The sequence below is a fragment of the Hylaeus anthracinus genome, unplaced genomic scaffold (assembly GCF_026225885.1).
Source record: "Hylaeus anthracinus isolate JK02 unplaced genomic scaffold, UHH_iyHylAnth1.0_haploid 11994, whole genome shotgun sequence".
Taxonomy (NCBI): Eukaryota; Metazoa; Arthropoda; class Insecta; order Hymenoptera; family Colletidae; genus Hylaeus; species Hylaeus anthracinus.
In genome coordinates, this window is record NW_026534341.1 from 866,333 (window position 1) to 893,813 (window position 27,481).

Below are 27,481 nucleotides of genomic sequence, written 5' to 3' on the forward strand. Positions count from 1 at the left end.
ATATAGATAGACCAATTGAATTTAACGCTAAACGTTAAATCGTAAACCTAATTATTGAATCGGTTAACAACAACGAAGCATAACCTCGAAAATGAAAAGCATCGATTGATGGGCGTTTTAACGACGATTTAGTGCATTCTACCGGAAACAGGCAAGATTACTTAGCCCCGTTGAAAAATAAAGAATTCGAACGCAATGAAGGAACCCGAAGTGGACCCGAAGAATATTATTAAAAGCAGAGAATTGCTTTATAGGCTTATGATCAGGTACTTATTTCCGTTTCTTAACAAGCATGTTAATTAATCTTCTCTAGTCATCAGGTATAATGGAAACGATTATTTACATACAATTTTGTTTAGATGCAAATTAAAGCATATCAATGACATATAATGAATATTTCAGCCAATTATTTTATGATGGACATCAGACATTGGCAGTGCAACTATCGAATATAATTCAGGCAGAACCTCCGTGTCCTCCGTCTGATCGTTTGCTTCACTTAATGTTGATCGGATTAGTCCATGAACCTGATCGTTCTAAAAAGGATACGGGTAACTTATCTACGTTTCCTTCGACGTTTGATAACACTTTGGGGCCTGGTTTAGACTTAGAATTCGAGACAGAAGCTCAAACTCAAGCTCCAGAGCCGGCGCAATACGAAACTGCCTATGTTACTTCTCACAAGGGAAATTGTAGAGCGGGAGCATTTTCCGCGGATGGTCAGTTAATAGCGACCGGATCGGTGGACGCGTCGATTAAAATTTTGGATGTCGATAGAATGTTGGCAAAGTCTGCTCCGGATGAAATGGCACCCGGAGATCAAACGGGTGGTCATCCGGTTATAAGAACGTTGTACGATCATTTAGAAGAAGTGACGTGTTTGGAGTTTCATCCAAGGGATCCTATCCTTGTATCCGGTAGCAGGGATTTTTCCATTAAGCTATTCGATTTTAGCAAGGCTAGCGTGAAAAAGGCATTTAGGACAATTACAGACGCGGATCAAATACGATGTTTATCGTTTCATCCGACCGGTGATTTTTTAGTCGTCGGAACTAATCATCCAGTCGTAAGACTGTACGATGTTAATACAGCGCAGTGCTTCGTCTGTAGTATACCGAGCCATCAACATACCGCTGGAATAACGAGTATCAAATATTCTCCGGATGCAAAAACTTACGCATCAGCTGGGAAAGACGGGAGTATCAAATTATGGGATGGCGTATCGAATCGTTGTATAAACACTTTCGTAAAAGCGCACGATGGATACGAAGTATGTTCGGTAACGTTCACGAGAAATGGAAAGGTTCGTAATAATGAATAAATGTTTTATACTTGCTACGTAATAAATCCAAACATATTTTTTAATATCAGAATTATGTAAACTTTATAATTGTGAATTTCAGTATTTACTGTCGTCGGGAAAAGATTCTTTAATAAAATTATGGGAATTATCTACTAGCAGATGTTTAATAGCGTATACAGGTGCTGGAACTACAGGTAAAAAGTCAAATTCGAAGTATACTAGGAATACAAATTCCCTACTAAATTAAATTCGTTATATTATACGTTACGTTTAATGTAATTAATTGCTACCTTTCAATAGGGAAACAAGAACACAAAGCGCAAGCTATTTTTAATCATACAGAAGATTATGTAATGTTTCCCGATGAAGCTACAACATCGTTATGTGCTTGGAATTCTCGAAATGCATCTAGGAAACAGTTATTGTCATTGGGACACAATGGTCCCGTAAGACTGATAGTTCATTCACCGACTGCTCCAGCATTCTTGACGTGTAGTGATGATTTCAGAGCAAGATTTTGGTTTAGAAGAATGCCGACTCATTAGATCGGCATTGCGATTTCTAGAGGACAGATATTCGTCTCAAAGTTAATAATTCAATGATTTTATATTACGTGTGGATTTACATAAGATTACCGGACAAACATATATTCTATACGAAAAATTCAAAGGAACAGACATATATAACGATGTGTGAACAACTGTACAAAAAACTGTCGTACAACGTACAACGTTCTTCGATTGTCGCATAGTTAACTACTGTGCCCCGAAGCGACAAAAGTTTACTTTGATAGTTTATGTTAAACTGGCATACGATCTAGTTCTAAATCATTGTACATAACCGCTTCTCCTTATCATTGAAGTAAAAAGAACGACAATGTCGTTTTCTTTTGATACCAATCTACGTTAATGTCAATGTTACTAATACTTGAAACGATGCCTTTGACGAATAGTCGATCGTAATTTTTCCGTAGGAAGGTAGGTAAGGAATATAAAAAGGAAGCTAAGGTGGAGACACATAAAGATCATTTCTTGATATGGTGTTGGTAAAGTCTAAAAAGAACTTGCGATCGAATGTGTTTTGTGTTTCGTTTTTATTTTTTAAGCGCATTTTTTGTTTCAAACAGAAACTCAAAGCCTGAGAAATGTTAGTTTAGCGTAGTAAGAAATCTGATCGTGATAAGGTAGGGATGAGAGAGTCAGGTACGAGGAGGTATATAACTCGAAGAAAAATCGAATGATAGAATTGAAAATGTTTCCGATTCCCTTATGCGTTGCGTCGCTACGTGTCGAATTACACGATTAATCGCGAGGCGGCGCTCTGAACTCCCGCTTTACGTTTGACGATATGTCACGTGACCCACGCTAACCGCCATCTTTGCTTATCGTATAAACAGTGCGACCGGGCTCAGCACAAATTCTTGTCGAGAAGTCGCGGTTTTTCCAGTGTTTTTGAGTGATTCGATAGCAAGGAAATGTCCGAGATAAAGGCGGAGAGCAAGAACGATAACAACATCGAGGATGCGTCGAAGGTAAGCGGACGGAAGCGCGAGAAACATCTTCATCAAGCCGAGTTTTCATGCTGAGGCGGCGTGTGCTCCCCTCGAATACACGGAGACGCTCGGTTCTCTCGAAAATTCGATACGATAACGCGTGTTACGACGAAGGAACGTTACCCGGAGAGTGATTACGCGAGATACGAACTCGCACGATCATAGAAAAAGGCTGCCTTATTTCGCGTGGCTACAGACTCCGTAATTTTTCAAAGCTGCGCCGTTTGTCCTTCATTAGCAAAGATGGTGGATGTTTTTTATTTGTGACTCCCGTAACGAGGAGAGTCGCTAGTCAGTGGCGATAGGACTGTATTAAAAAGTCAGAAAACGGGTTTCGATGCCTGGATTACGTGCCACGCGTTTTCTACGAAAAAGTGATCCTGATGGGAGCATCCTTCGAGAATACGACGCTAGAAATACATATCGACTTGCCAAAATGGCGGGAAACTTAAACAAACTTAGCGCGTACCCCGGGTAGTTCAACGGTCCTTGATAATCTTATCGCGCGGGTAATTATCGTCGCGTTTCGATGTTTTTTCTCTTCTAGTGCGACGTAATCCTTTAAACGATCACGTTTCAATTTCACGTTATCTATGACGCTTCTTCTATGCGAATTACGATCAAGTGACTCCGATGAGTTTTCCGTTGGTGCTAAACGTCGAATGAAATGCAACGATGAAATATTTTCAGGACCATTCCGGGGAAGAGAAACCAACTCCAACGAAAAACAAACGAGGTGGTACGAAAAGACTTTCCACACTCGAAAGGACAGCTCAGGAAGGGGAACAACTTATAAAGGTATGTTTCGTTTTTTAATTCGATTAATTAAGCATATTCAGTTCATTGAACATTCGAAAACGTTCTAAAGTTCAAGATCTCGAGGCTTAGCCCTTTGCCAGGTTGTTTCCCTCCATTTATTCTCCCTGTTGACTCTAGCTGCCTACGTGAGCAGAAGGGTGTCAGGAGTGGGGATACGATGGAAGGGAGTAGGAACGAAGGGGAATCTCTTAAGTCTTTGGAGGGGAGAATTTACTACCAATACGCTTGTGACCGCCAATTACGAATCCATAGCTATCTATACATTCTGGATCGGCTGACATTTTTTTTATTAATATATGAATTAAATTCAACTTACGAATATCCTTTTATACCGATATAAGGAACAAAAAAAGATTATTATCAATTAATTTTCAATTAAACGATGCAAAGTAAATTATTTTATTGACAATTCGATGTCACTTTTAATTGCAGGACTTAAATGCATCCGTTGGAGAAATGGAAGGGAGGAGACGTACGCGTAGTTCAGCACGAGGCCTTAGTTCGTCCACACCTGTGCCATCTCCACCTAAAAAAGAGAAAAGAGAAACATCGACAAAGAGTACCGGTCGTGGACGCGGGCGTCCTAAACGGCAAGAGAAAAACAATGAGAACAATACGGATGAGGAAGCAGCAAACAATAAGAGTGAAAAGCATTCCGAGGAGGAATCTATGAAAATGGATGTGGACGAGAATAAGGAGGAAACGGAAAAGAACGCAGACAGCGACGATAAAAGTACCGCGAAAGCGGAAAGTAAAGAAACCGTCGAAAAGACACTGGAATCTAACTTTAAGGAGGAGAAAGTATCAGAAGAATCGGAAGATTTTGCGGACGAAACTAAGAGTACTAGTGCCAATGAAGAAAAAAAGGAGGAAGATATAAAGGATAGCTCGGATTCGAGTCAAGATGCAACAGACACAACGGCAGAAGCACCGCCCTCATCTTCAACGGAGTCTCAAAACCCGTCAAATACCACTACTACCGAAGAAAACAAGGAATAACCTTCTTTTGCCTGTTTACCAGCTTCATGTAAGCAATATTTTTTTTTGTTTACAATTGTTTCTTTAATTCTTTATCCGGCTTAGTTAGATCTTCGTAGAACGATTTAAATGGAAAGGAGTGAGAAAACTTATATTTTCTACTTTTAAATATAAATTCGTTAAAATCCAACAAGAGTATGTTTAATATCATATGTACTTGCACGGTTCGTTCGTAAACGTCTTTACGTTTACGATCTATATAATATTTGGTTGTTGTCAAAGAGTTTCGAAAGTTTACGATTTATTACACGCATTCTCATTCTTTTCTAACAATGTACAACTATACATACCGTTTAAAATATCTTTTGTAAATTTTGATAAAGTTCGATAATGTCATTGCATCGTTGAGGAACATTTAATCGGGAAAAGCGTTGTTGATGAAACGTAGTTATAGTTTCTTTAGAAAGTAAAAATTTTGTATAAAATATTCATTTTACTGTAGCAGGTACCAGGGGCGGCGCACACATTGGGGTTACAAATCCAGTCCCCTCGTCTATTTTAACAAATTGACACCTTCTTGCCAATCGTTATGCTAATCAGCGCACGCGAGTTTTATCTTACCCTTTTTAATTCGAAGACGATGCACGAAGATGCGTTTATAGTACACGTTCGTTATCGATGGAAATGCATACTTATCGAGTGAATTCGATGGTGCCGAGCGTACCATAAAGTAGTTGATTTAATTCAGTTTTACTCTGATTAAGTAAAATTACTCGTTGCACTGGTTAGTTGACGATAGCAAAGCGAGGTGTAGAGCATACGTTGTTCATGTACAATGATAATATTATTGTAAAATATATTTAATATGGACTTATATAGAGACAAGTTGTTTTCAAATCAGAACTGAGGCCGGAGTCTAATAAAAACAGTCTTTGATTCAGATCTGATATGGAAGTAGCTGAAATTAATTCGTACATAGCAAATTACTGTAATACCTTATCTTATATAAATAATGACTGAATGAAATGGAATATATGAGAATTATGGTGAAACGATTTCTCTTTTTCATGGAATGCAGAAATAAAATTTCTGAAAAACGCGTCGTAGCGTAATATCTATTGTTTCCTTCCTTGCATAATGTTACTAATATACACCGAATTATCATTTTTTTAACTATTTAGTTCTATTCGATACGTTGTAACTAACACTTTAACGAAATGTGTTTCGTTTCTATCTTTCGAACAAAAAATTATTGTAAGATAGACGTGTGTATATGTACTTTTCGCTATAGAATTTCGCGACACGTTAACGTTCTGTGATCTGTAAATCTATCTATTAAGCATCTCTTTTGTTCGTAAATGGTCCAATATTAAATATGTTGATATTATTGTGTATTTGAACGGTTGTAAGTGTACAGATAGATTATATAATTCAATGCACTATGATTAAAGATTTACATTTCTTAAGGAGGAACAGAAATGGAATGATAAATCTGATCGTCGAAGAACTCGAATGTTCAGACGTGTGCAATCGAGAGAAGCAATGTGTTTCGGTTACACTAGTATGACTTTTAGTCTACATAAACGAAAAGCAACTCCGAGATTCAACATTCTTTGAAAATATTTAAAATTTACTTTGTCGAATTGTATGCCCGATAAATTGTTTATTTACTTGGAATGTCTCTGAGATTTTAGCCGAATCATACAAACTTCCGACAATTATTGTATCCTAGAAAGATAGATGGGATTTGCCATTCCATGTATTTTCTTTTTCTTATCGGTAATATGACGAGACGAAGCGTCCGCTTCGATGAGAGATTAAAATCAAATGCGATACGCGTGTACATAGTTAAGGTTAAGCTTCGTGTGTGGCAATTGATCTTATCTCCAACGGTAGCACGAAGGATCGTAACGTGTTGCGTGCAAGCGTGAGCACTGTCTTATATAAGATATACATATATATTGAAGTATAGTCTCAAACGTGTTTTCCCTTATTCAATCAAAAAATGACGTTTTACGACATTTTATTAATTACAGATTTATCCCCTTTCTAGGTAAATGAATGGTAAACATATTTTATCTACACATAAGTAAATAGAAGAGTAGTATGTATGGAAGAAAATAAGCCTATAAGGTTCGATATTAGAATTTTTATGATGTATTTACAATTTCAAGTGTATTCAATTAATTCTTGTAACAGGCTAAAGTGTTTTTCTTAGATTAAGGCGAATGCTTTACTTCTCGTTACAAGTTCGAATATTGAAATTTTGTTTTTCTCTCTTTTTTTTTTTTATTAAAAAAGTCTATATAATCATCGATAAGGATTCGTCCGATCTAAACAACGTACTTGTTTTGTTTTCTTTGTATCGTTCGACGATCTTGTATGTCGTTATGGCTTGCAACAGTTGACTCTACTGAATTTATTTTCTCATTACCATGCGATATACAACATTTAAATATATTTTTGCGTTAAGTATGTACGAGTATTCGATAACTAGAATTTTAACGTAGATCTCGCAGATATCTAGGAATTAAAAAAATATAAAAGATCGCAATTATCGTGGATATATGTGTAAAATTCTAAATCGTTTGATTAACTTGGCGAAATTGAAATAAGTATGAATTAATAGGCATTACTTCGGCGTTACGAAAATGGTAAGTTTTAAATGTACGCGGTTTTTAATACGTAGGTTACGTCTTATTAGTTAAATAATCGCTAAGAGAATACGGAATGGTTGTGGGAAAAACTGGAATGGAAAGCGAATGTTAATACATTTTGTGCGACAAAAATTATATTTTGAACGACTTGAAAAATATTAGCGACAAATGTAAAAGGCAATAGATTTTTATACGGTACACATTGGTTTGCTAAAGTTCATAATGGCATTTCTTTATAACATTTTTACTAGAATTGCAACGTGTCGTTTCTCGTCCCCTTTGAGGTGGGAAGGAAAAGTATATGCGTTATTGATACAACGGAAAAAACGTTATCGCGGTAAGAAATAAAAAGAATTCTCCATAGAGTTGTTATTAATATCTCAAGTTGATCATTTTTATAAACAGTTATTTAACAAGTTATTTGATTCTGCATTAGTATACCATGTATATTAATATCTTGCAGAGGTGAGGAGATTAATTTTTCAGCCTAAGGTGGCGTCATCTAGCGACGAAGCGTCCAAGTTTGCAGAGAAAATAGTTCCCGCTGTTAGTGCCAGATGTCGCCACTAACATTTATGGTCCTCGCCATCTAGTAGTGAAAAGATCGAACTAATTTTAGAAGTTTGTCAGCGCCTCTATCGGGAAAACGCCCAAGTTTGTCGCCTTTTAGTTCTTTCTCGCAACGCTAGATGGCGACACCATCGCCATCGAACAAATGGCGAGAGGGAATTAATCGGGCGAGAAACTTGGACGTTTTCCCGATAGAGGCGCTGACCAAACTCCTAAAATTAGTTCCATCATTTCACCACTAGATGGCGACGACCATAAATGTTAGTGGCGGCATCTAGTACCAACAGCGGGAACCACTCTCACTACAAACTTGGGCGGTTTACCATCGATGGCGCCACTAATGCAAAACATTAAAGGTTCTGATCCAAGCTTCCAAAATTATTTCGTTCTCCATCGTTGCACCATGTACTTTAAGGATTTTCAACTATTTTTAACTACATCAACAAATTGTTTAAACATTCATCTGTTCGTATTCGGGTTTGTAAGATCTGACTGCGAACCTATAATCACTATTTCCAATGACCGCGTTTATTGTTGTTTTGAATATACAAAAAATGTCGAAAGACGGACGCTACTTTACGTTTCGAATGGAAATTTAATCATAATCGTCATCCTCGCTGGGTTTCTCTTGGGGTTAGTAGTAAGTCGGGGCAATAAAAGAGGACCGTTTCCAAACACGGGCACGGGCAGTCAGTCGTTCCCGATAATTAAACGTCAAGTTGCTCGCGGCACAGGAAGAGATGACACGGACAACAGTTTCGATCGATCGAAAGTTTACATCACAGTCACCTTTGTTACTCTTTGCTCGAAATGATCGAATACTCTTGTAGCTCTGAATAATACACATTTGATCCATAGGAAAGACGAGAGAAAGGGAGGGAAAAGTACGTAGTCGCGCGTGTTTTGATTTTCGTCGATGACCTTCGCGTTGATATCGTGATCACGATCGTCCGACGCGACGGCGGGAGGAAGAGTGCGGAGTTCCTGCTATATAGGATTTCAAAATATTTATTTCTTGGTATTATAATTACAATGCTCTTACATTTACGGAGTGCCGATGGTTACGCGTACTAATGCGATCGCATATGTCATTACCGAGTGTTAATTGCATCGCAACGGAATGCCAGCCGCAAAACCGCCGGGAACGCGTGCGAATACAACGCTCGTTGCAGGGGATTCCTTTCACGCTAGATCGATATTCACCGTTCCATTTCCATCTCTCGATAATGTTCGTGGTTTTCCTGATAACGGCTGTCGCCTTTATCCCCTCGAAAAGCGTAATTAGCGTTTCTCTGTCGCGGCGTCGCATCGTTTCATCGTGGCGTTCGGTGACGCATACAAAATACAAAGGTTGCGATATTAGCGATGATATGTTGACGCAACGTATGTCCGTGGAATCAAACATTTTGACTCCTCCGTTCGTTCAGCGAAACGGCTTTCCTTTTCTGTTTTTGTTTCTGGTTTCGTGATTCGTACCGCGACTGGGAAAGCTGCTAATCGAAAGTAAGTCGTCGGTATCGTTTAGCCGTGTATCGTTTGTCCTTCCAAGCCCGAAACACGTCGATCTAGACCGGATCCGGTGCAGGCGCGAGCAACTGCATACTGCTACTCGACTGGGCGATCTGTAAAACCAACCATTTTCTAGTCGAGCTATTTAACGCGTTTTCCCGCTTACCACACCGACCCGCGACGTCGTTCCGTTCGTTCGTTTCTGGCCGTTCGAGCGAAATCTATCGCGAACGCGATACCCGCTTCGTCAGGATAACGGATCGTGCGTAGTCGATGCGATAATATCGTTCAAGTATGGATATTAAACGGGAAGTTGCAGGTTATTTCAGCGTAGCTCGAGGCTGTTGTACTTTTAGGAGTTCTCGGGTTGCGACAACAAAGCGTACAAGCATGTTCGAGAAGCTGGTACGTCTCGTAGACGTCTCGTTTTCCGAATCAAACGATAACAGTCGACTAGGTCGCTCCTATCGCAACCGAGAAGACGTTGCGATAGACGCGGGAAACCTGTCGCGAGTTTTCTCGATTCGATAAAAGAGGATAAGCGGCGAGTATTCGCTACAGAATAACAATTCGATTCCATGCGTCCGAGCTTCGAAGATTAGAATGTGGAAGATTTACCTGCTGCTTCGGCTGCCTGTAAGATTTCCTAGCGTAGACCTTTAAAACTCTGCAGTTGCACGCGACGGACAACGCCACGGCCAGTCCCTGTTCCAACGAGGCGTGCAAAGAAAATGGATAACAGAACAAAGAGATCACGTCGATTACCGAACGTCTTAGACGAAAGTTGTGCGTGTTAGTTTCGTTGATCTTTTAAATAACGTTACGAAATTGTCCGTGGAATAAGCAATATCGAAATCGTTTCGAGTAACAGATTCGCGTGACGATTATCAAGCGCGTTGCGTCTGGATTGACGTCTCTCCTCGTTTCTCGCTTTGTCGCGTAAAAATGTCGTTACCACGCCGACGCAGGATCCTGTTCGTTGTGAAAATTTTACAGTTTTCTCTTGACGAGTACTCCTTGGGGGTTATTGGCGTTCTCGGTCCGGGAACTGGCTCTCTCAACCATGAGTTTCGAGCAAAAGCATCCGCTTCGTTTCGTATGAATAATTCGCTGCCGTTATGGTACAGATATTTCGTACTTGCCAAGAGAGTCTGCCCTCAGGCTCGCGCGTTCCAATTTCCAAGCATCTTGCTCCGACGTTTAAAACTATCGTTTCCGACTATTCGCGCTTCTAATGCAATCTTCACGGACAACCAGTTTCCGAACAGCGAGTATTCGAGTCTTCTCTCTTCGAGAACCCTACCGATCGCGTCGTCTGCTTACGATACTCGATTCGAAGGAACAACGGACGAGTTGTTCCTCGTAAAGACGAAATAAGAACGGGGACGCGATGCTGTAGGAAAAGAATAATCGAGCGAAGGGAATCGAATAATCGATTGGAACAAGTACAAGGAGAAAGGTCCTGCGTCCCGGTCTATCTCGCGAGACGGAAAATCTTTTTTCGTCGAGGATGCTGGAAGCTCTTCTGCGTCGCGGACGAAGCTCCTGAGGTTGCTGTTTACGACTTGTCCCGACTCCGATGTCACGCTGGAAACTTTCGCAGTCGAGTTTTCGCGACGAAAAGGAGTTCTTGCACCAACAGTTTATCGCTCGCTTCAGTTTTCGAAGATTCGATAGGGTTTCGTTGCTGGTACGTAACTATGTATCGCATCCTAGGATCGCGTAGCCGGACCGGAGAGAAAGCTCTCGGACGAGTTACGTTTTCGAATGATATTTTCTGAAAGCTAGTTACACCACGCGAAAGCCATACGTAAAGAAGGGATAGCTTGGCAAACGAGGTTTCGCGAAAAAAAGTGTTATCTCGGAGTTGTGCCAACTTTAAACGAAACTCGAAACACGTTGTTTCCGGTATGTTATTTCATGTAGATTTAACCTGTTAATAATAAAGACGTACGTGTATTCTTTCAAAGTTGAAATTGACTTCGAAACTAACAGCGGAGCGGAAAACTCGTTATCCGTTCGGTATTCTTAATTTCCGACGTTCGTGGTTCGGCTCGCGGAACAAGGCGCGCGACAACAAGTCCGATTTTCCTTTAGATACGATCGACTTTTTCGGTACGTAACCGAATGAAATTTGCCTCGTCGTTAGCTTTCAAAGTGTAGCGTTCGAGCCTGGCACTGACGCAAGGTACAAGATGAAAAACTATTTCTCTTAAGGTTGTTTCTCACCTGCAGGGAATGACCGGTGCAGAACACGGCCCAGAGAAAAGGAACTTTCCATATTCTGGACGCGACTCCGCAGCCAGCCACTACGCCTACTATCATGCTGATTTTCAAAAATAGTATCAATTGCAGGGATCTTCTTCTCTTCATTTTCTCGCGCTGCTTAATCTCCAGCTGCATGCTGCACGTGTACCTGAGCCGATTCGGCGGAAAAAAGAAAGTTTGTTGCACCAGTCGAGAACCATTTATTTTCTCCTGTTTAATTTTGCGGTAGTTGTGCGTTTCACTCGTTAAAATCAATGACGCGCAAATACCTATTATCGACGACATCATACCTGGACACGATCGCAGCTTTGACTAGATAGTAGCCGGCGATTAGAAGCAGCAGGGCGACAGGTAAACCGTAAGCGTAAATTGTTGCCTTCGTACCCAGAAACCTACGGCGAACAAATAACGATATCGTAATACTATTCGAAACTGTTCGAGCTTCCGAACTCTTATCGCGTTTATCAACGACGGCACGATTTACCATAAAAATTCGATGGCCGTGGAACGGATAGACGGATAGACTAGGGTAGTTGTTATCGTATCGACGTTTCGGAGATTCTAATAAAAGATAAGGAAAGATGGAGCGACGCGACGGAAAGGAAAGTTAACTTTTGTCTTGAAATTTCTGGAGCCACGAGGCCAAGGGAAGTGGAACGCGAAAAAAGAGAGAAGAGAATTCGGCTCGGTTGAAAGTATTGGCCGCCATCGGGAAGGATATACGAGACTTTCCGGCTGGAGGATAATCTCGTCCATATTTTCGATAATATCCCATTTTTCAACGATATTACCTTGTTCGTGCAGCCATGCTCTTAGTATATATAGCATACGTTATCCGCTTGTTTAAAAGACTTTTCCGGCCGCATCTACGAACCCAATTCGAAAGGATACCATAAGGAAATCTTCTTTTTCTCGAGGAAACAAGACAAGTTCTCTTAGAGAACAGATCGATCGTTATATTCGCGGCCTAATTTAATGTTACGTAGCCACGATAGTGTCGTGCGTTCCACTCCGCTCTAAACGTACACGAAAATTGCAACACGGATACGAGAGGTCTGCGCTCTTCGTTTTCTCTTAAAAATGAACGAAAAGCTAGAGTTCAATTTCGATTCGGCTTCGAGCGGCCAATTCGATTCCGATATCTCTTTTCGCGTGTTCGCCGTTACCGTTACCGATGCTATATTTTACGCCGAAAAATGCGATTTAATTTCGCGCAAAGTGAAAAATAAACAGAAGGAGAAAAAATGCGTTACCAGCAATTGAAGGGCGTAAGGTCCGCGATGTCCCAAATGTCTTTAGCTTCGCGTATCTGTAGAATCGTGGCGCCTCCGAGGTTGAGGAACGGCGCACCCCAAGCGAAGACGCTGTACTTGAGGTAGGTCGGTGGGTCGTCGCGACGCGGGATCGAGGCAACCGTAGCGTAAAGGTGATGACACATTGCAGCCAGCCAACATACCACTGTCATTCGAAGGTACTGGAGACTCAGTCCCAGAGAGATACACAGTTCCGAGTCCTGCGAGCATGCATGTATACGATATTTTCATTTTCTTTTCATTTTCTATGCCACCTTTAAAACGTAACGAGTAGGCTCGGGTAATCGTCACGATTATAAAGTATAATCGGAGAAGAAAAAGATCTGGCGTTTCGAGGGGACAGTTCTCGGCAAATATCCCGTCGGATACAAGCGATGCGAAGAAGACGTATCCCGAAAGAGAGTCCTTCGAAAGAGTAGATCCTTTTGAAAGGTCGAATGGGAGCGAAGCAGAATAGCGGAAAGCTGCAGTAGCTCGAACCTTTCGGTACGTGACTCGAGACTAAGTCCGGGATTATCCTCGTTGCTGACATCGACTGCGAGTATCGAGGAAATGAATCGGATCCGAATCGATACCGCGAATTCGATGCGGTTCCGATAACATGACCAAGATATTTTCACATCGAGAGAGAGAGAGAGAGGGGGGGGGGCAACCGAGTCAAGACAGTTTCATTTTACCGTAGAAGATTACGCGAAAATATACGAGCATATCGAGAAGGGAAATCGAAAGCAAAAGAATCGTATTTTGACCGTGAAAAGTGTTCGTCTGAAAGTTTCAACGGTTCGATTCCATTATACGGCTCGTAAATTCGCGAAGCGTTATCTCGTTAACATTGCGCGATCTTCGACGTCATTTTTCCCTTTAACCGTATCGCGAAACAGCGACGATTTTCGATACTTGTGTACCACTCGGTCGACGTTTATCCCCGCGTATTTACAACGCAATCAGACCTGTAAATGCGCCAACGAAACGAGAACCGAACGATCGTCGTTTCCCTGTGAAATGGTTAGAATGCGGTTGGTAAGAGGATTTCGAGATGTAAATTGGATCGTCAGGGTTCTCTCGAGGACTCGTAAAAGTGGCGAGTATCTAGGTACATGCATCGAAGGTACTGCTATTTTTCATCGAAACGATCTTCTCGCGATCAATTTTCACCGACTCGAGCGTTAAAGCCGAGACTTTTATCCGCGCGAGCGATACGCATTACTAATTTTACGAGCGGTAAGCTTTTAATGACGAAAGAAACGATAGAGCCGTCAAAGAATCGTTCCTTTCGAGGGTATCGATTTGAAATTCAATGCAATTAAGGGTAACGAGAGGCGGAGAGCATCGATCATACGAATCGTAAATAGTTGCCTTTCGCTCGGTCGATCCAACGATCCGGCCTTCTCATGCAAATTATTACAATTTAAAACGATTCCGTTTTCATCTTCCTGTACGTCTAATTTGACCGTCGCGCTCGCCAAGACTAGGGCGGAGAAATAATTTCGGTTTCCAAGGTTTTTAATTTTCTTTAAGTTCGGCGGGTGTATCGCCTCGAGACATAATCGATGCTCCCACAACGACGTTGCCGCGTATTTCTGGAAACTTCATCTTTCGGAACAAGCTCCGAGTTTTGAGACGAACAACAGCGAAGCTTCCCCTTTCGTCGTTTATCCCCTAACTTTTTGCGCGTGGTATTCAATTTTGCGATATCGGAACGCCCCGTAATCGTTCGTGTTCGCTAATTCACCGACGAACCCGGATCGAGTCGCGATTAAGTCAAGCCGATCGAAGGCTTTGTTCGTTTTAGCAGTTTGGTCACGATGCGCTTGCAGTTTCGACAAATAACGCACGGTTTGTTCGAATCCCGTTAATGCCGTGGATCGTGATTGGGACGTTTAAGTGGATTAGTTCGTTTGGCGAGCATCGAATAAAGTTATGCGACTGTAGCGTGGTAATGACGATAACTCGGTCCGCGTGCTACCTGGAGCGACGAAACACGCGAATATCGAGGTTGAAATCTTTTTCGAAACTTTCATCGACGTTCTGGCCCGCAAGGTTAAATCGTAGAATCGTAAATGGCAGAAATCCCTAGCTTTTAGGTAGATCTAGAGGAACGCTCGCGTGAAAATCGGCATACGAAAAAGTTACATCGTTTACTCCGCTGATTAGCCTGCGAAAACACACGGGAGATGATAACCATTTCGAGAGTTTTTATAGGAAGGGAGATGGCGAAGGCTGGTCCGTGTATTCGCAACAACTTTAAGCAAATATTGTTTGTAAAGCAAGTTTCGCGTCGGTCGGTTCGCTTCGTAAATAATGCATGTTTTCCGACCCAAGTTTTCAGCTCTCCTTAGACGACTCCCACGGATTATATCCCCGTTGCGGGGTCTTCGGTTTTACAAACGATTCGTCCGTGGGCTCCACGCGATCGATGATATTTTACGATGCTTTCTTTCTCGCTTCTCTTCGTTGAAAACCACGTTCAACGACTAACGCGCGATTTGACTCGCAACGAGAGCCAACTCGGTTAAAAACATTTCTTTTACAAAGAACGATCGTCCGGTAACGTGGAATCTGCGTCGCGCGTCGAGTCGTCCGATGATTTACCGCAGTGCGTCGAGGGTAAGTTCGTTTTACAGCTTTTTCGCGAACAATATCGGACAAGTTTGTCACAGAGCGAACTCGGCCGTTGAAAAGGTTATTTTAAACGGTGAGTTTCTTCGTGTTGAGAAGCGTGCTGCATTGCAGGTGCCCGGAGTTCGGCGAGCAGCTTCGTTCTCAATTTTCTTCTCGACGAGAACAACGAGAATTCGATCGACATTGGTCAGAGTTTCCACGGGGATGTTACATTCCTTCGAGATTAGCCCAACGATCCAACATTTTCCTGCAACTTTTCGATTTGTACCAAATTCGATGAAATGACATTTATACGATACGTCGCGCGACCGCGATAGTAACTTTTTTCAATGTTTCGCGGCTGGTGTAGAATTACACGCGCAACGTCGGCGAATCCGTTTCGTTAATTCATGGAAACGACTGCTTGTCGTTCGTCAATTATTTCGCTGGAATCGAGTGTAGTTAATTCCCTTTAATTACAGTCACCCCTCTTCAGATTTCATACGAGCGAGTCACGCGATTCACTTTGCGAGGAATAATTAATGTTTTCCGTTTTCTCTCTTTCCGTTTCAGTGTTCGCGTTTGCGTGCGTCGCTTTATTTACAGTTGTCACCGACTAACAAATTCTACCGTAAAATGTTTCCGTAATTAAATTCTCGTAATCGATTTCCATCGCGGTTCTTCTCTCGAGATAGAGGCAAAATTCGTTACGTTGGTTATTAAATTACGTACTTCCAGCGTCTAAAGACTGCGCGAAGATTCGATCGAGGTAATTCCGATGCTCCTGTTGCTCGTAGAAATAACATCGGGAACGTTCGAGATAAACCTACTTTGATTAATTTTTTGTTCCTTCGAATAGACATGCAACCGTTCGAATCGCAATTCTCGGTAATTTCCGTGTTTGCCTCGGACAAAATTCAGCGGGTTACGTGGTGTCGCGTTAATTTCGAGTCGGATTCGGATCAGCTTTTGGTTGGAAATTTCTTTGTTGGTGGATTCGTTTGCTGCGCGTTCAACTTGGAAAATGAACATTTTTGTGAAACCGCTCGGAGCGAAACGGAAGGTCGCTCCAACGGAAAATAACCCTTTCTCGAGTATCGAACGCACGGTGGAAAATATTTGTCGAGCTGTAGAGGTACGCATTTCGCTCGACCGTTTCGTGTCGGGGCCACGTCCACAAGACGAGATCATTAAATTCCTTAGAGACGCGCTAAGTGCTCTCCGACGTCACGACGTGGCGTGCACATGGTCGTGGAAAGTTTGCTCTACGCGTAGCGAGGCTCGTAAACGGGAGACAGTATTCTTTTCTTTGCCATAAAACAAACCACGCGTCGTAAAACACGTTCGTACGATCGAAATATTTGCGTTTTTTCAAATGTCACGAATCGTTCGATCGCTATTTAATTTCAACTAATCGTAACTTTCAGATGGAACGAAAGCTAGCTCGAATCGCGAACCTTTTCTAAATGGTATCAAGGGATGATATACGGATATTGTGTTTCAACGCTTACCGCGGAAGACACAGGGTAAGTCCGGGAGAATCCTCCGTATTACGAGTAAAACCAAGTTTGTAACCACCAAAGGTTCTGCTCCGTATTTTGAGAGATACGCGAGGGATACGCTCGGAAACCAAGCGTGACGAGCTCGAGGCTCCAACGATCAAGGAAGAATCGTATAGGAAATTCTCTTTCGTCGGTGCGATCGTATGCTAGACGGGATTAAAGTGAAAGCCGAAATGAAATGAGAATCGGTCGGGTAGCCTGGTACGACGATTTCTTTCGAGCTACCACTCGGCCCAGAGTTACGTACCAACGAGTTTTCATCCTGCTCTGTTTTTCTATTGCTTGCTACATCGATGCTTCCAAGTAGGCGAGAGGGATGGTTTTTTTCGCGACAGAAGCTAGGTTCGATACGGACGTTAACGGTGAAGCGTATCGGTAAAACCTCGAGTTTCCCGGGAGAGATAAACGTTATTTGTCGGGGTCTGGTGTATACAGAGCGGAGTAATTAGGAGCGAATGGAGAAAAGGTTCGAGGGAAAACGAAAGAGAACTGTAGACGCGTCGCGTCGGAGAGAAATATACACGCTTCGAAAGGTCTGACGGGTTTCGTGGTGCGTCGACGAGATACTCGGTTCCGCACCCTTTGCGACACACGCGCGCACGCACACACGGCTACCCTAATGACGGTGGGATATATTTTTTCAAGCCAGATAAAGAGAGAAGCGTGCCAGTTGTTTCTGACAGAATCAGCTTGTCCTTTGCGCTGTCGTTTTCACCGCGACTACTGGAAGCCAGCGCGCGACGAATAGAATTCCCTTGGCTTTTGTTGGGCTCCGGCGTCGCGACGATTCCATCTACGCACGCTCGCGAAACTCCGAATCCGCTTGAAATTTTCCCACGTCATCCCCGCGAGAGGACAACTTGCTTTCCGGCGTCTTCTTTTTGCCCTATCTAAAAAAGAGCTTCCAAGCTTTCACGCTTTTTGCGATCGATAAATCTACCCTAATTAACCCGCATTTTCCGCGCGAAACCTTGGAACCGAGTTCTTAAAAACTCAACAGGATAAGGATACTCTCTCGTCTCGAATCCCGATTAATAAATGGTTAACAGGTGCTCGAATCCCGAAGACTCGATCAAAGAGATTTTAAGTAAAACAGAGATGGAACTAAGAATGAAAAATGTATACGGTGTAAAGAATCAAAAATAATAAATAAATCAATCAATTTTTCCGTTTTCCTTCAAATAGGATTTTCGAGTAGGTAAAAGCTATCGAAACTTACCTGAACGCCACCCACTCCAACGATGAAGAGCAGTTGAACCATGAAGAGGGCCGACAAGAGATTCATAAGGGTCGTTCCTGCCAGGCTCCGCAAGTCCGAAAACAGACTGGAACATAACGAGAATTCCGACTTTCGGCCACAGAAAACATCAACCGAGAAAGAAGTAGAAAATTCGCGTTGCAGCGTAACCGTTTTATGCAGATAAAACGACTCCCCCGCGTGTAATTCGTCGAGTGTGAATAATTCATAAATCAAACAAGATAATCGAGCTTGGTCAAGGTGAAACTGTTCCCGTTGCGTTTTCTGTTTGTTTCTCCAGTACGACGCGATCGTGGCAGACGGCCAATACGGTACTTTACGTATTTTACGAAAGACCGGTTTCCCCACATCGGTGGTAAAGCTACGTATACGCGAGGCAAACGAACAAATCGGAACGTCTGGTTCGACCGATCGATGGTTAACGACCAATGTTACTTATTCAAATTTCGACCAAAACGAACGCATCGTCAGCGATATGGAATTCGTTCGAGTTTCGTTCAACGAGCAAGGTTGTCGTGGAACGACATTTCGCACAGGCGGAACTATTTTTTATTCCAATAACGGCAACGCGTTTGTTGGAAGAGTGGATCACACGTTCGTCCGCAAGCAGCGATCCGTACACGTTCTTTATTAAAATTCCTTCGATACGGAAGTCATATCCTGCGTGGAATTCGAATTGGTAGCAGACTTGTCGATATTCCTAGCGACTGCCGTACGTAGCCGGATTTCGCGATCAGACCGTGCTCGAAATAACGTACCGGAAAGAAAACTGCCAGAGGATCGACTTGGCGGGGAAATTTACTATTCGCCAGACAAACTGGATGCTCTCTGCGGCGTTCGGAGAGCACCGTTGCACCTTCACTTTTATTCGCGAGATATACGGAACGTATATCTCGCGTACCGAACTCGACACATCTAGATTTCTTTCTGTGGGGAATACCGAAAAATAAAGTGTACAAAGAAACAAGTACCAACTATGCGTTACGACATGCAACAGCGAGTGATTGCAGGCTTGCGAGTCAATCGATCGTAAAAATCTGCGTGGGCGAGACGAAATGTTTACGAGAACTTTGAAGGTGCCTCGATCGTCGTTGCAAAAAATATCAAAGTTTGAGACAGCGTTTACGCTCGCGGGAACCTTTAAATTTCGTCCCGTTCGAGAGGTTGACCCCCCTAAAAGTCCATCGGCGATTTCTCGTTCGACTCGTGAATAATTCATTCGACCAAAGTTTCCGTGGTAGTTCCGTCACTGAGTAAAGGAACGACCCGCGAGACCCTGGAAAAGGATTATCTCGCAGCTTCTTTTGTTTGTCCTTTCGAGATAAATTCTAAAAAAGGACTGGAACGAAAGTGGTCGAACAAAAAATTTCTCGAGCAATCGCACGGCTATCGATCGTAAGAGAAACGGAGGACGGTATCGGACGAGCCGTCGCTGCCGTTGCTTTCGACTCGTTTACTTGAAATAATTGCAACGAAATTCTTCTTTCTTTGCTCTTGAAAAGTTCAGAGAAATCTCTTCGAGTCGTCCCAATTGAAAAACGAATACTACGTTAATTCCAAGAGTGCGTAAAGACGTGTCGCGGTGATTAAGCTCCCGGTCGACGTTGGTAAGACCTATCGACCACCGTCTTGAGCGTCGATCGAGCAACGCTCCGTCTCTGAATTTCGTTTCTTCTACCACCCAGACTATTCATCTAGACGACAAGCTTTTTAACCGTCCCTCGAGCCTCGAAATGTCGCTGGCGAAAAAGAGCCAGACGAAGATCGATCGATCGTTGAAGATTTATGAATCGCGTCTTCCCGAGGACCTTTGAAACTCGAACCGAAGCGACCAATCGCGATACTTATGGAGTACGCCCCCTTCCAGGGATCCTCGATAGCCACTCTACCGCTTTCACTCTCGATTTATTGTTTCCTGTCCATTGTTGCGCAATTTTTTGTTAATCGAAAGCTGCGTGCGGGCTAAAATCTCGATAAACCGAGACCAAGGACGAAGCGTGTCTCACCGAATCGTTCTCGGAACTTCCATTGCTCGATCCTCTGAAATAAGATTATTTTTTGTAGTCAGGAAATGCAAGCTCGACAAAACGAACCGACGATCGCGGCGTTAAACTAGAAAACTTACTTGGGCTCTTGTGAACCGTGAAAATTGTGAACCGTGAAAATTGTGAATCGCGTGGCAGGAAATGTCGCTTTCAATGGAAGCGCCGCTGCGATAACGATTTAAGTTCGCGCAAGTCGTTTTTCAATAAAGTGCATTTCCCTGCATCCATAAATCTTTTCACGCCGCGACGTTTAATTCGATTTCCACCCAGTTTATAGCTATTCGATGAAGAATTGAAGCCGCTGTTCGCAGGATTTTTTTGGTAGCGTGATCAATATATAATACAACCGTACCTAACGTTTAAGCTTTGCCTAGTAAGATTACTTTTCAGTGGAAGTGAACGTAACCACCGTTGCGAACTGCGTCGCGATCGTTATTCCTCGCGTAAAGGAGTACGCTCGGGAAAAGGCTTGCAGACAAACGATACCGGTGCTCCGATGGGAGAATAAACCAGAGTGGATAAAAGATTTGCGAATCTTTTGTTGCGTATCGTATACAAACGCTCTCAGAGGAAGCTCTCGCCGACAACGGTAGATTCGTTCGCGTTGAAAACTCTTCCGTTGAAATACCGTGTGTTTAAATCTATACGTACGTCGCGCTCTCGAATCCCGCGGATCGACGCGATTTCTCAAGGTTGCGTTATCGTTGCAAAAGTGTCGTCGACCTTTCGAGTACCGCCGTAACAACAAATAATTACGTTACGAGGACTACGCGAAGGACTTCACAAGTTTGAAATGTTGTTGGAGTTTCCAAATGTTACCGCGCTTCGTCTGCGAGTATTTTTCGTTTGTATTTCGCGTTCAGGTTCGTTAGCGAAAATTCTGGAGGGTTCTTTGAAATTTCATCCCATTGAAACGGCGACCAGAAAGAATGGAAGGGCTGTTTGCGATACGTATAAGCTTGGAGCGCGCAACGTTATTGTCGCGTTTCAAAAGGGTATTAATTTCGCTGTCTCGTTAACACCGCTTCCGGAGCGATAAGCAAACTCTTTGGCGAAACGATAGTCGCTCGAGGCCGTGGGCACCGGAGTTGAAAAGAAAATGTACGACGAAGAAAAACTGGCATTTTTCGCGAAAGAATATATCCGTGAAAAGCCGACTGCAATTACGATTTCTTGAAAATCTGGGCCACGACGCCGACGCGACCGTTCTTTATCAAGACGGAAGAGTCGTCGTTCGTTCGGACAATCCAGTCGCGTTCGATGCTGTTCTACCTTTCAGTTCGCATCCATACATTCATCGAGGATACCTTTCACGGTGATTAACACCAACAAAAAGAATTCGACGAGTGGGAAACTAATTAATTTGTTCAATTAAGGCTTCCATCGGTTGTGTTGCTTTCGTTAAAGGACAATTGAAACCAATTGCGACACAACGTTTACGGGACAGAAATAATATCGGAGCGATAGAGGAATACCACGAACTTATTGTTAGCGCGCGGTCTCGATAGCGATTGTTAATAAAATCGATCTACGTAGAAGCGAAGAAACGAGAACGATAGCGGCATTCCTCCAAGATCGCGGTTTTCTCTTATATTTTTCTGCGTTCGATTCCTTCTTCGGCGGATATTGCAAGTCCACGGTTGGATAGCCATCGAGGTTGAAAATGTTCGACGTACGTCGAAACGGACAGCTTTTCGAGCAAGGCACAGCTTACTCCCGGCCCATAAAAACCCACACCGATCGAAAACTCGTCGAGTTATTCTTTATCGCGGTATTAAATTCGTCGAAAATCCGATTCCTATCGGCACCGAAAACATTCCCGTATTTCCTTCGGACGTATCGAGTATGAAATTCCGAACGATATCATCGAAATCCTCTATATTTTATACGATCAAACATTTTTTCCCGGATAAACAGTTCTCTTTCGCTCGGTAACTTTGTTGATGTAGGAGTCTAAACGAAAAATAAATCTCTTCTTTAAGTTGTCCGCCGCGCGCGCGGTCTTCAAATTTCGATTTAAAATTCGCGTCATTTTTTGCGATTGCGAGTCAAATTCCAAGTTGCCCTATTTTTAAGAAAAGTATCGTTGCGTAGCTAACGAATAACAGGTGGTTATCCTTCAGGAAGAGAAATTAACGAGTTATCCTAACAGCGTTCCAACGTCGAACAACTCCGTCGTACTCGATCGGCCGTGCTAATCGGTGAAACGTTTGCCAGATAGCCTCCCGGACGCCGACGGCGACGCGAGTACAAACGGAACTGCGTGTCTCGAACTTAAAAGCTTCTCGGAAAGTTGAAGCACGTTGGTTGCTTGGTCTGTGCACGAACGCAGTTGCAATTCCTTACAGCCAGGAACGACGGTAGATCGCACCAGCTAGACGATCGAGATCGAGCTACATCATTCTCGGGCAATATTGCGAGGCTCGTTGCGCTAACGACCCTTTCGTTCCACGAAATTGCCAATAATCGGACGGTCTCACTGGGAGAGTCAGTTTCCTTCGTCGATGAAAGAAAACCATCCTTTGGATCATCGATGATTCAAGATTTCGGAAATAGCTAGCTCTTCCAGATATTCACCGTTTGCTATACGTCCGAATAGAACTCGGAATTACATTTGCACATTTGTTGGAATACTGCGGATGACAGACAACGACGAGGAAATTGCGAGCATTTATTTGTATCGCAGGATAAGAGCCAGTCGCGAATGACCCATATTGTTCCGATTCGCGTAACAATCGAGGAACGTTTTACGAATGGAATTCATTTTTTCGTGGATTTTTTTTTCGCGGTATCCGAACTTCGAAACGGATAATTCGGCGATAATGCCGAAAGGTAATTTGTTTAGGGATCGTCGAACCGTCGCGTCGGCGTCGCGCGAACGACGAAAGTCTGCGATAGAGGAAGGATCTACGATTAATTAGGTCAGGAACCAGTCGGCTTAACAATTCACCCGAATGGGGCCAGATATCGAGTGCTTTCGAGAGAGCATACCAGTAAAATCTTAGGGGAAGTTCCGATCGATCGAGGATAGTCGTTCGTAATCGCGTTTTCGCATACATGCCTACCTAACGCATACGGACGGGCGCAACACTTGTATTCTTTAAACGTTTACAACAACGAATTTTCGAAATTTTCATTCGTCGAATGTATACGAACGAAAATTATTCCAGCGAGTACCATCGCTCGCGTTTTCACCGTTCGTTCTCTGCAACGACTCTCGTAAAACTTTTATACGACGTCAGACTCACACGGGCAAAGGGAGGAAACCAAGGAGCGAAGACACGTATGGATAGCCTCTCCGAAAACAAGTTACGAGTGTTTTTACGGAACCGTGTAAAACCGTGTAAAGAATTCCAGGGAAAAAAGAAAATTGCGCGACGCTCATGGAATTTCGAAGCTATCATGAACCGATTAATTTTCTTCCAAGCTTGTTTCATGTTAATTTCTGCAAAGAAGAAGCGCGTTTTCGCATGTGGCTAGGTAATCGTTAAACGGAGTTAAAATATGCCAGCCTAAAAAGCACCCAAGTCGGGCGTAGACTTTTAACGAGGGAATTTTGTGAAAAATGAAATCCGTGCTCGGCGGAGAGCGTGTCGTAAATACCCACTTAGCCGTACGACCATGTTCTTCCGCTCTCGTTAATGACCGAGAAACTTTAGCCAAGTTACCATTCCGACCTGCTACCGAGGAACGGATACGGAACCCCGAGTGGCCTCTTTCGAAATTTGCATCTTGCATCGAATTCGATACGCGCAATCGCGGAAATTATTGCTAACCTTGGACGGCTCCGATGCGATGCTATCCTTCGATTTACGGTTCCGGATCGTGGTAGTTCTTGGTCGAATCCATTCGTCGAAATTGTGCTTCGTCGAGCGTGCTTCGCCGCGAGATGGCAACTTTTTTCATATACGCGGCGACGGGAACAAAATTTCCAACCGAAAGCCGTAATATCTCTCGAGAACTTATGAAAGCTCCAGTTTCGCGTACGAGAGAACAACGGATGGGCAAAAGTACAAAAACGTAATTAAAATACCATTGTCCCTTTCGGTTGGCCGGAATAATAAGTTCGAATCGACGACAGTCAACTGAAACACCGTTCCACACATCTCGAACGATAATAGCGATATGGATTTATCAAACTCTGGTATTCGTACCGATAGCAAACGAAAAATAAAAAGGAAATAAAAGCGACGAAAAACACGGAAAATTTCAGCGTAAACCGTGCATAAAAGGCAATATTTAGCGACGATGAAAACACACGGTTATTAAATATAACACTGTATCGAAATTTTGTTCGTTCGAATGGATATTTTCGCGTTTGCCGTTGGAGCGATCACGATGGAGTATAAAATGTTACGATTAATGCCTACGACAAAGGCGAACAAATAGAGGATTACACGTAGCGTTCCGTAGAGTGTGACGGAATCGTATGAAATTTACGTTAAATCTGCTTGCGTAAAATGTTTCGCGAAAGACGCGTATCCGATCGTTGGAGACGAGTCCGATGGACGTTTCTTGATATTCCGCGCATCTAACGAGGTCGAAGGTAAAGTTGAAAATTATGCAGAATTGCTAGGACCAGGCTCTACGGATTTACGAGAACCCTGCAGCGGATCGTGCCCTGGATTTCGAAAATGTTCTCGACGAGGTCTGCCATCCGCTTCTGACCCGACTTCACGGGTATGCACGTCAAGGAGAAAACCACGCGAAACTTTAGTTCCCGTGATGTTTATCGTGCGCGCGTACCATCGATGGAAAACGAGAATAACGTATCGTTGACCTTTGATCGTATAGCGTACTCTCTTTTCGGTTGTCAATATTTACTATGCCACAGTACCCCGGGCGTTGTTCGGTTGGTTTCTTTTTCCCAGAATCCAGGACGAAGCGATTTTCGATGTAAAATTACGGTTTCTCGAATCGATGCTTCTCGTTGAAAATGAAACTTGGAAATTGTGCGGCGTGATAGATATAATAGTGAACCGCCGGATGTACCAAGTTACCGACAGGAACTCGCAGACACGAGACAGGCGCAGGACATTATGCAGATTAAACGAGAGACAAGCGGCCGAGTGTCAGAGAAATCGATGTACCTAGATATGTACGTACTCGGTCGATGTAAATGCAAACGAATATCGTTTATCGGCAGCCGTGTCCTCGAATCAGGTGGCCATGTTCCGATCGTTCCGACCTAAGCTAAACGCGACAATTTCGATGGGAAATCCAACGAAAGTAAATCTTACGTACAATTGCCCAAAATATGGAAGATGATCGATTCGAAGACTACGGAAATTGTTAAAGGAATTTATTTGGTACGCGTATCGATTATACGTATTATCCAGGCCTCTCTCTGTTTTCATTCGATTCGAGTAACTAAACAACCGCGACGCGGCCGTGTTTATTTCGCTTCATCGATGCATTTTCAAGGATCGAGCGGCGTGAAATTCATGAAAACGGAAAGCTTTTGGATCAAATCCAGTAAAAGTCGCAACATTTCGCGTCGGATGCGATAAAAGGGCTTAAGAGGCGCGAAAGAGAAAAAGCCAAGGAAACTACACCGAGGTGCCTCGAGGCATTTCGAATCATTTTGTTACGAGTGTCACGGTTACGGCATAAGGTTGGCTAGAGCGCAATCTTATATGCCATTTCGAATATGCGATGCCGCTCTCGTGCCGTACATTTTCGCTCGTATGCCGGTATGCAGCCAATTTTCGCGGTGAAATTCTAAAGCTCGTCGTCGAGAAACGTACCCGTTCGCAGACATACGATAATGGACTCTTAAGTCGTGGCAATAAACGAAACGAGCGAAAATACTTTGTTACGTTCGAAGACTCGCGAGCGTAAAGCGAGCTATTAACCAGCGAATATTCGCGGTAAGTTGACGCCATCGTCGACGTCGGAAACTTCGAAAAGCTTCGACGTTGTTACATTTCAAAGGAGACCGTCACCGGAAAAATATTTCGAAAGGGAATCCGATATCGTCGCCATACTCGCCGAGGTAGTCCTTCAAAGGACGTTATCATCCAAGTATCGACGCGCAAGAGCTAATTCGATCGCGAGACACTTTACGAGCCGTACAAAGTGTCCCCATAATGCCACGGCACCATCTACGCCCGGTGGCGATTCTTCCAGGGCAAACGAACGAACGCTCGATCGTCGGCTAGCAGGTCAAACTATTCGAGTTTAATCGAGCCAAATAATCGATCGATTTGTCGTCTGATCGCGATAAATGCCTGCGAGGAATCGAGTCTGACGTGACAATGGTAACGACCTACAAGTGATTAAGAACCACTGGTATACGTACATAAGGGATGCGTCAGAGCGAGCGAGCTTTCCGTCAGTACCTCATAGTAGAGGAGGTTTGGAGCGACAAGGGAGTCTGATAAAGAGAACGTGGAAGTCGAATCTATGGCAAGTCGATGATCGCTGGTTGTTCCGTTCTCCTACGGGAAATCAAAGTCGCCAAAAGTCTCGACGATCTCCCGCGGATCCCAACTTATAATGTCTCTTTAGCGACTTATTTTTCGTTTCACCGACCCAACACCAGTTCCGCTTCTACGAACAATAACGCGATTTGATCGCGAAACCGACTGTCAACGTTCCTTCGGGAGCTCTTTACGAGCGACACCACCGGTTGTCCCGCTTTCGCCGCGTTTGCCCGATCCATCAACCCTCTGACAGCTTATCGAGCGACGTCGAAATTCCATTTTTTTTCCTATCCCACTCCCTGCTTTTCCTTTTCGATTTGCGCCGCGCAGCGTTTCACCTCTCGAATCGAGCACGACGTTTCTGTTTCTCGTCTTCCCTCTTTCTTCGTTTCTACTCGAAACACGACAAAATGTTTCGTACGCGAGGTTACGTTCAAGTCGAGCACCGTCTAATACAGGGAGAATGGAAGGCAGCCGAGAACAAAGCTGTCTAGATAGCGCGTTACGTTCCGCGCAATTTCTCCGAGCGATATTAAAATGATGTCTAATATTCTAGACGGCTGGATATTAAGAGGACGACGACGGTGAATTTTGAAGGAAGACCGAAACAGGATAGGAAAA

At 43.3% G+C, this 27,481-nt stretch overlaps 3 protein-coding genes across 6 annotated transcripts in view; 2 read left to right on the forward strand and 1 right to left on the reverse strand.

Annotated features, from left to right (window-relative positions):
- Positions 1 to 126: 126 nt before the first annotated feature.
- Positions 127 to 2,202, forward strand: LOC128888877 (cleavage stimulation factor subunit 1). The gene is made up of 4 exons (XM_054146053.1): positions 127 to 266; positions 403 to 1,303; positions 1,404 to 1,497; positions 1,604 to 2,202. Exons 1-4 carry the CDS (start codon positions 196 to 198, stop codon positions 1,846 to 1,848), a joined length of 1,311 nt encoding a protein of 436 aa, XP_054002028.1. The 5' UTR covers positions 127 to 195; the 3' UTR covers positions 1,849 to 2,202.
- Positions 2,203 to 2,657: 455 nt separating this feature from the next.
- Positions 2,658 to 5,751, forward strand: LOC128888879 (HIRA-interacting protein 3-like). The gene is made up of 4 exons (XM_054146058.1): positions 2,658 to 2,834; positions 3,546 to 3,653; positions 4,107 to 4,701; positions 5,155 to 5,751. Exons 1-3 carry the CDS (start codon positions 2,778 to 2,780, stop codon positions 4,671 to 4,673), a joined length of 732 nt encoding a protein of 243 aa, XP_054002033.1. The 5' UTR covers positions 2,658 to 2,777; the 3' UTR covers positions 4,674 to 4,701; positions 5,155 to 5,751.
- Positions 5,752 to 6,916: 1,165 nt separating this feature from the next.
- Positions 6,917 to 27,481, reverse strand: part of LOC128888878 (cadherin EGF LAG seven-pass G-type receptor 1-like) — a 30,347-nt gene continuing 9,782 nt past the window's right edge. For 3 of the 4 annotated variants that reach the window (XM_054146055.1, XM_054146056.1, XM_054146054.1), the window contains 6 exons: positions 18,352 to 18,457; positions 12,910 to 13,169; positions 11,947 to 12,048; positions 11,618 to 11,804; positions 10,007 to 10,093; positions 6,917 to 9,501 (listed from right to left, as the gene is read on the reverse strand). In XM_054146055.1, coding sequence (XP_054002030.1) covers positions 9,445 to 9,501; positions 10,007 to 10,093; positions 11,618 to 11,804; positions 11,947 to 12,048; positions 12,910 to 13,169; positions 18,352 to 18,457 — 799 coding nt within the window. In that variant the 3' untranslated portion in view covers positions 6,917 to 9,444. The remainder of the gene's footprint in view (positions 9,502 to 10,006; positions 10,094 to 11,617; positions 11,805 to 11,946; positions 12,049 to 12,909; positions 13,170 to 18,351; positions 18,458 to 27,481) is intronic. The other variant, XM_054146057.1, reaches the window with a different exon arrangement.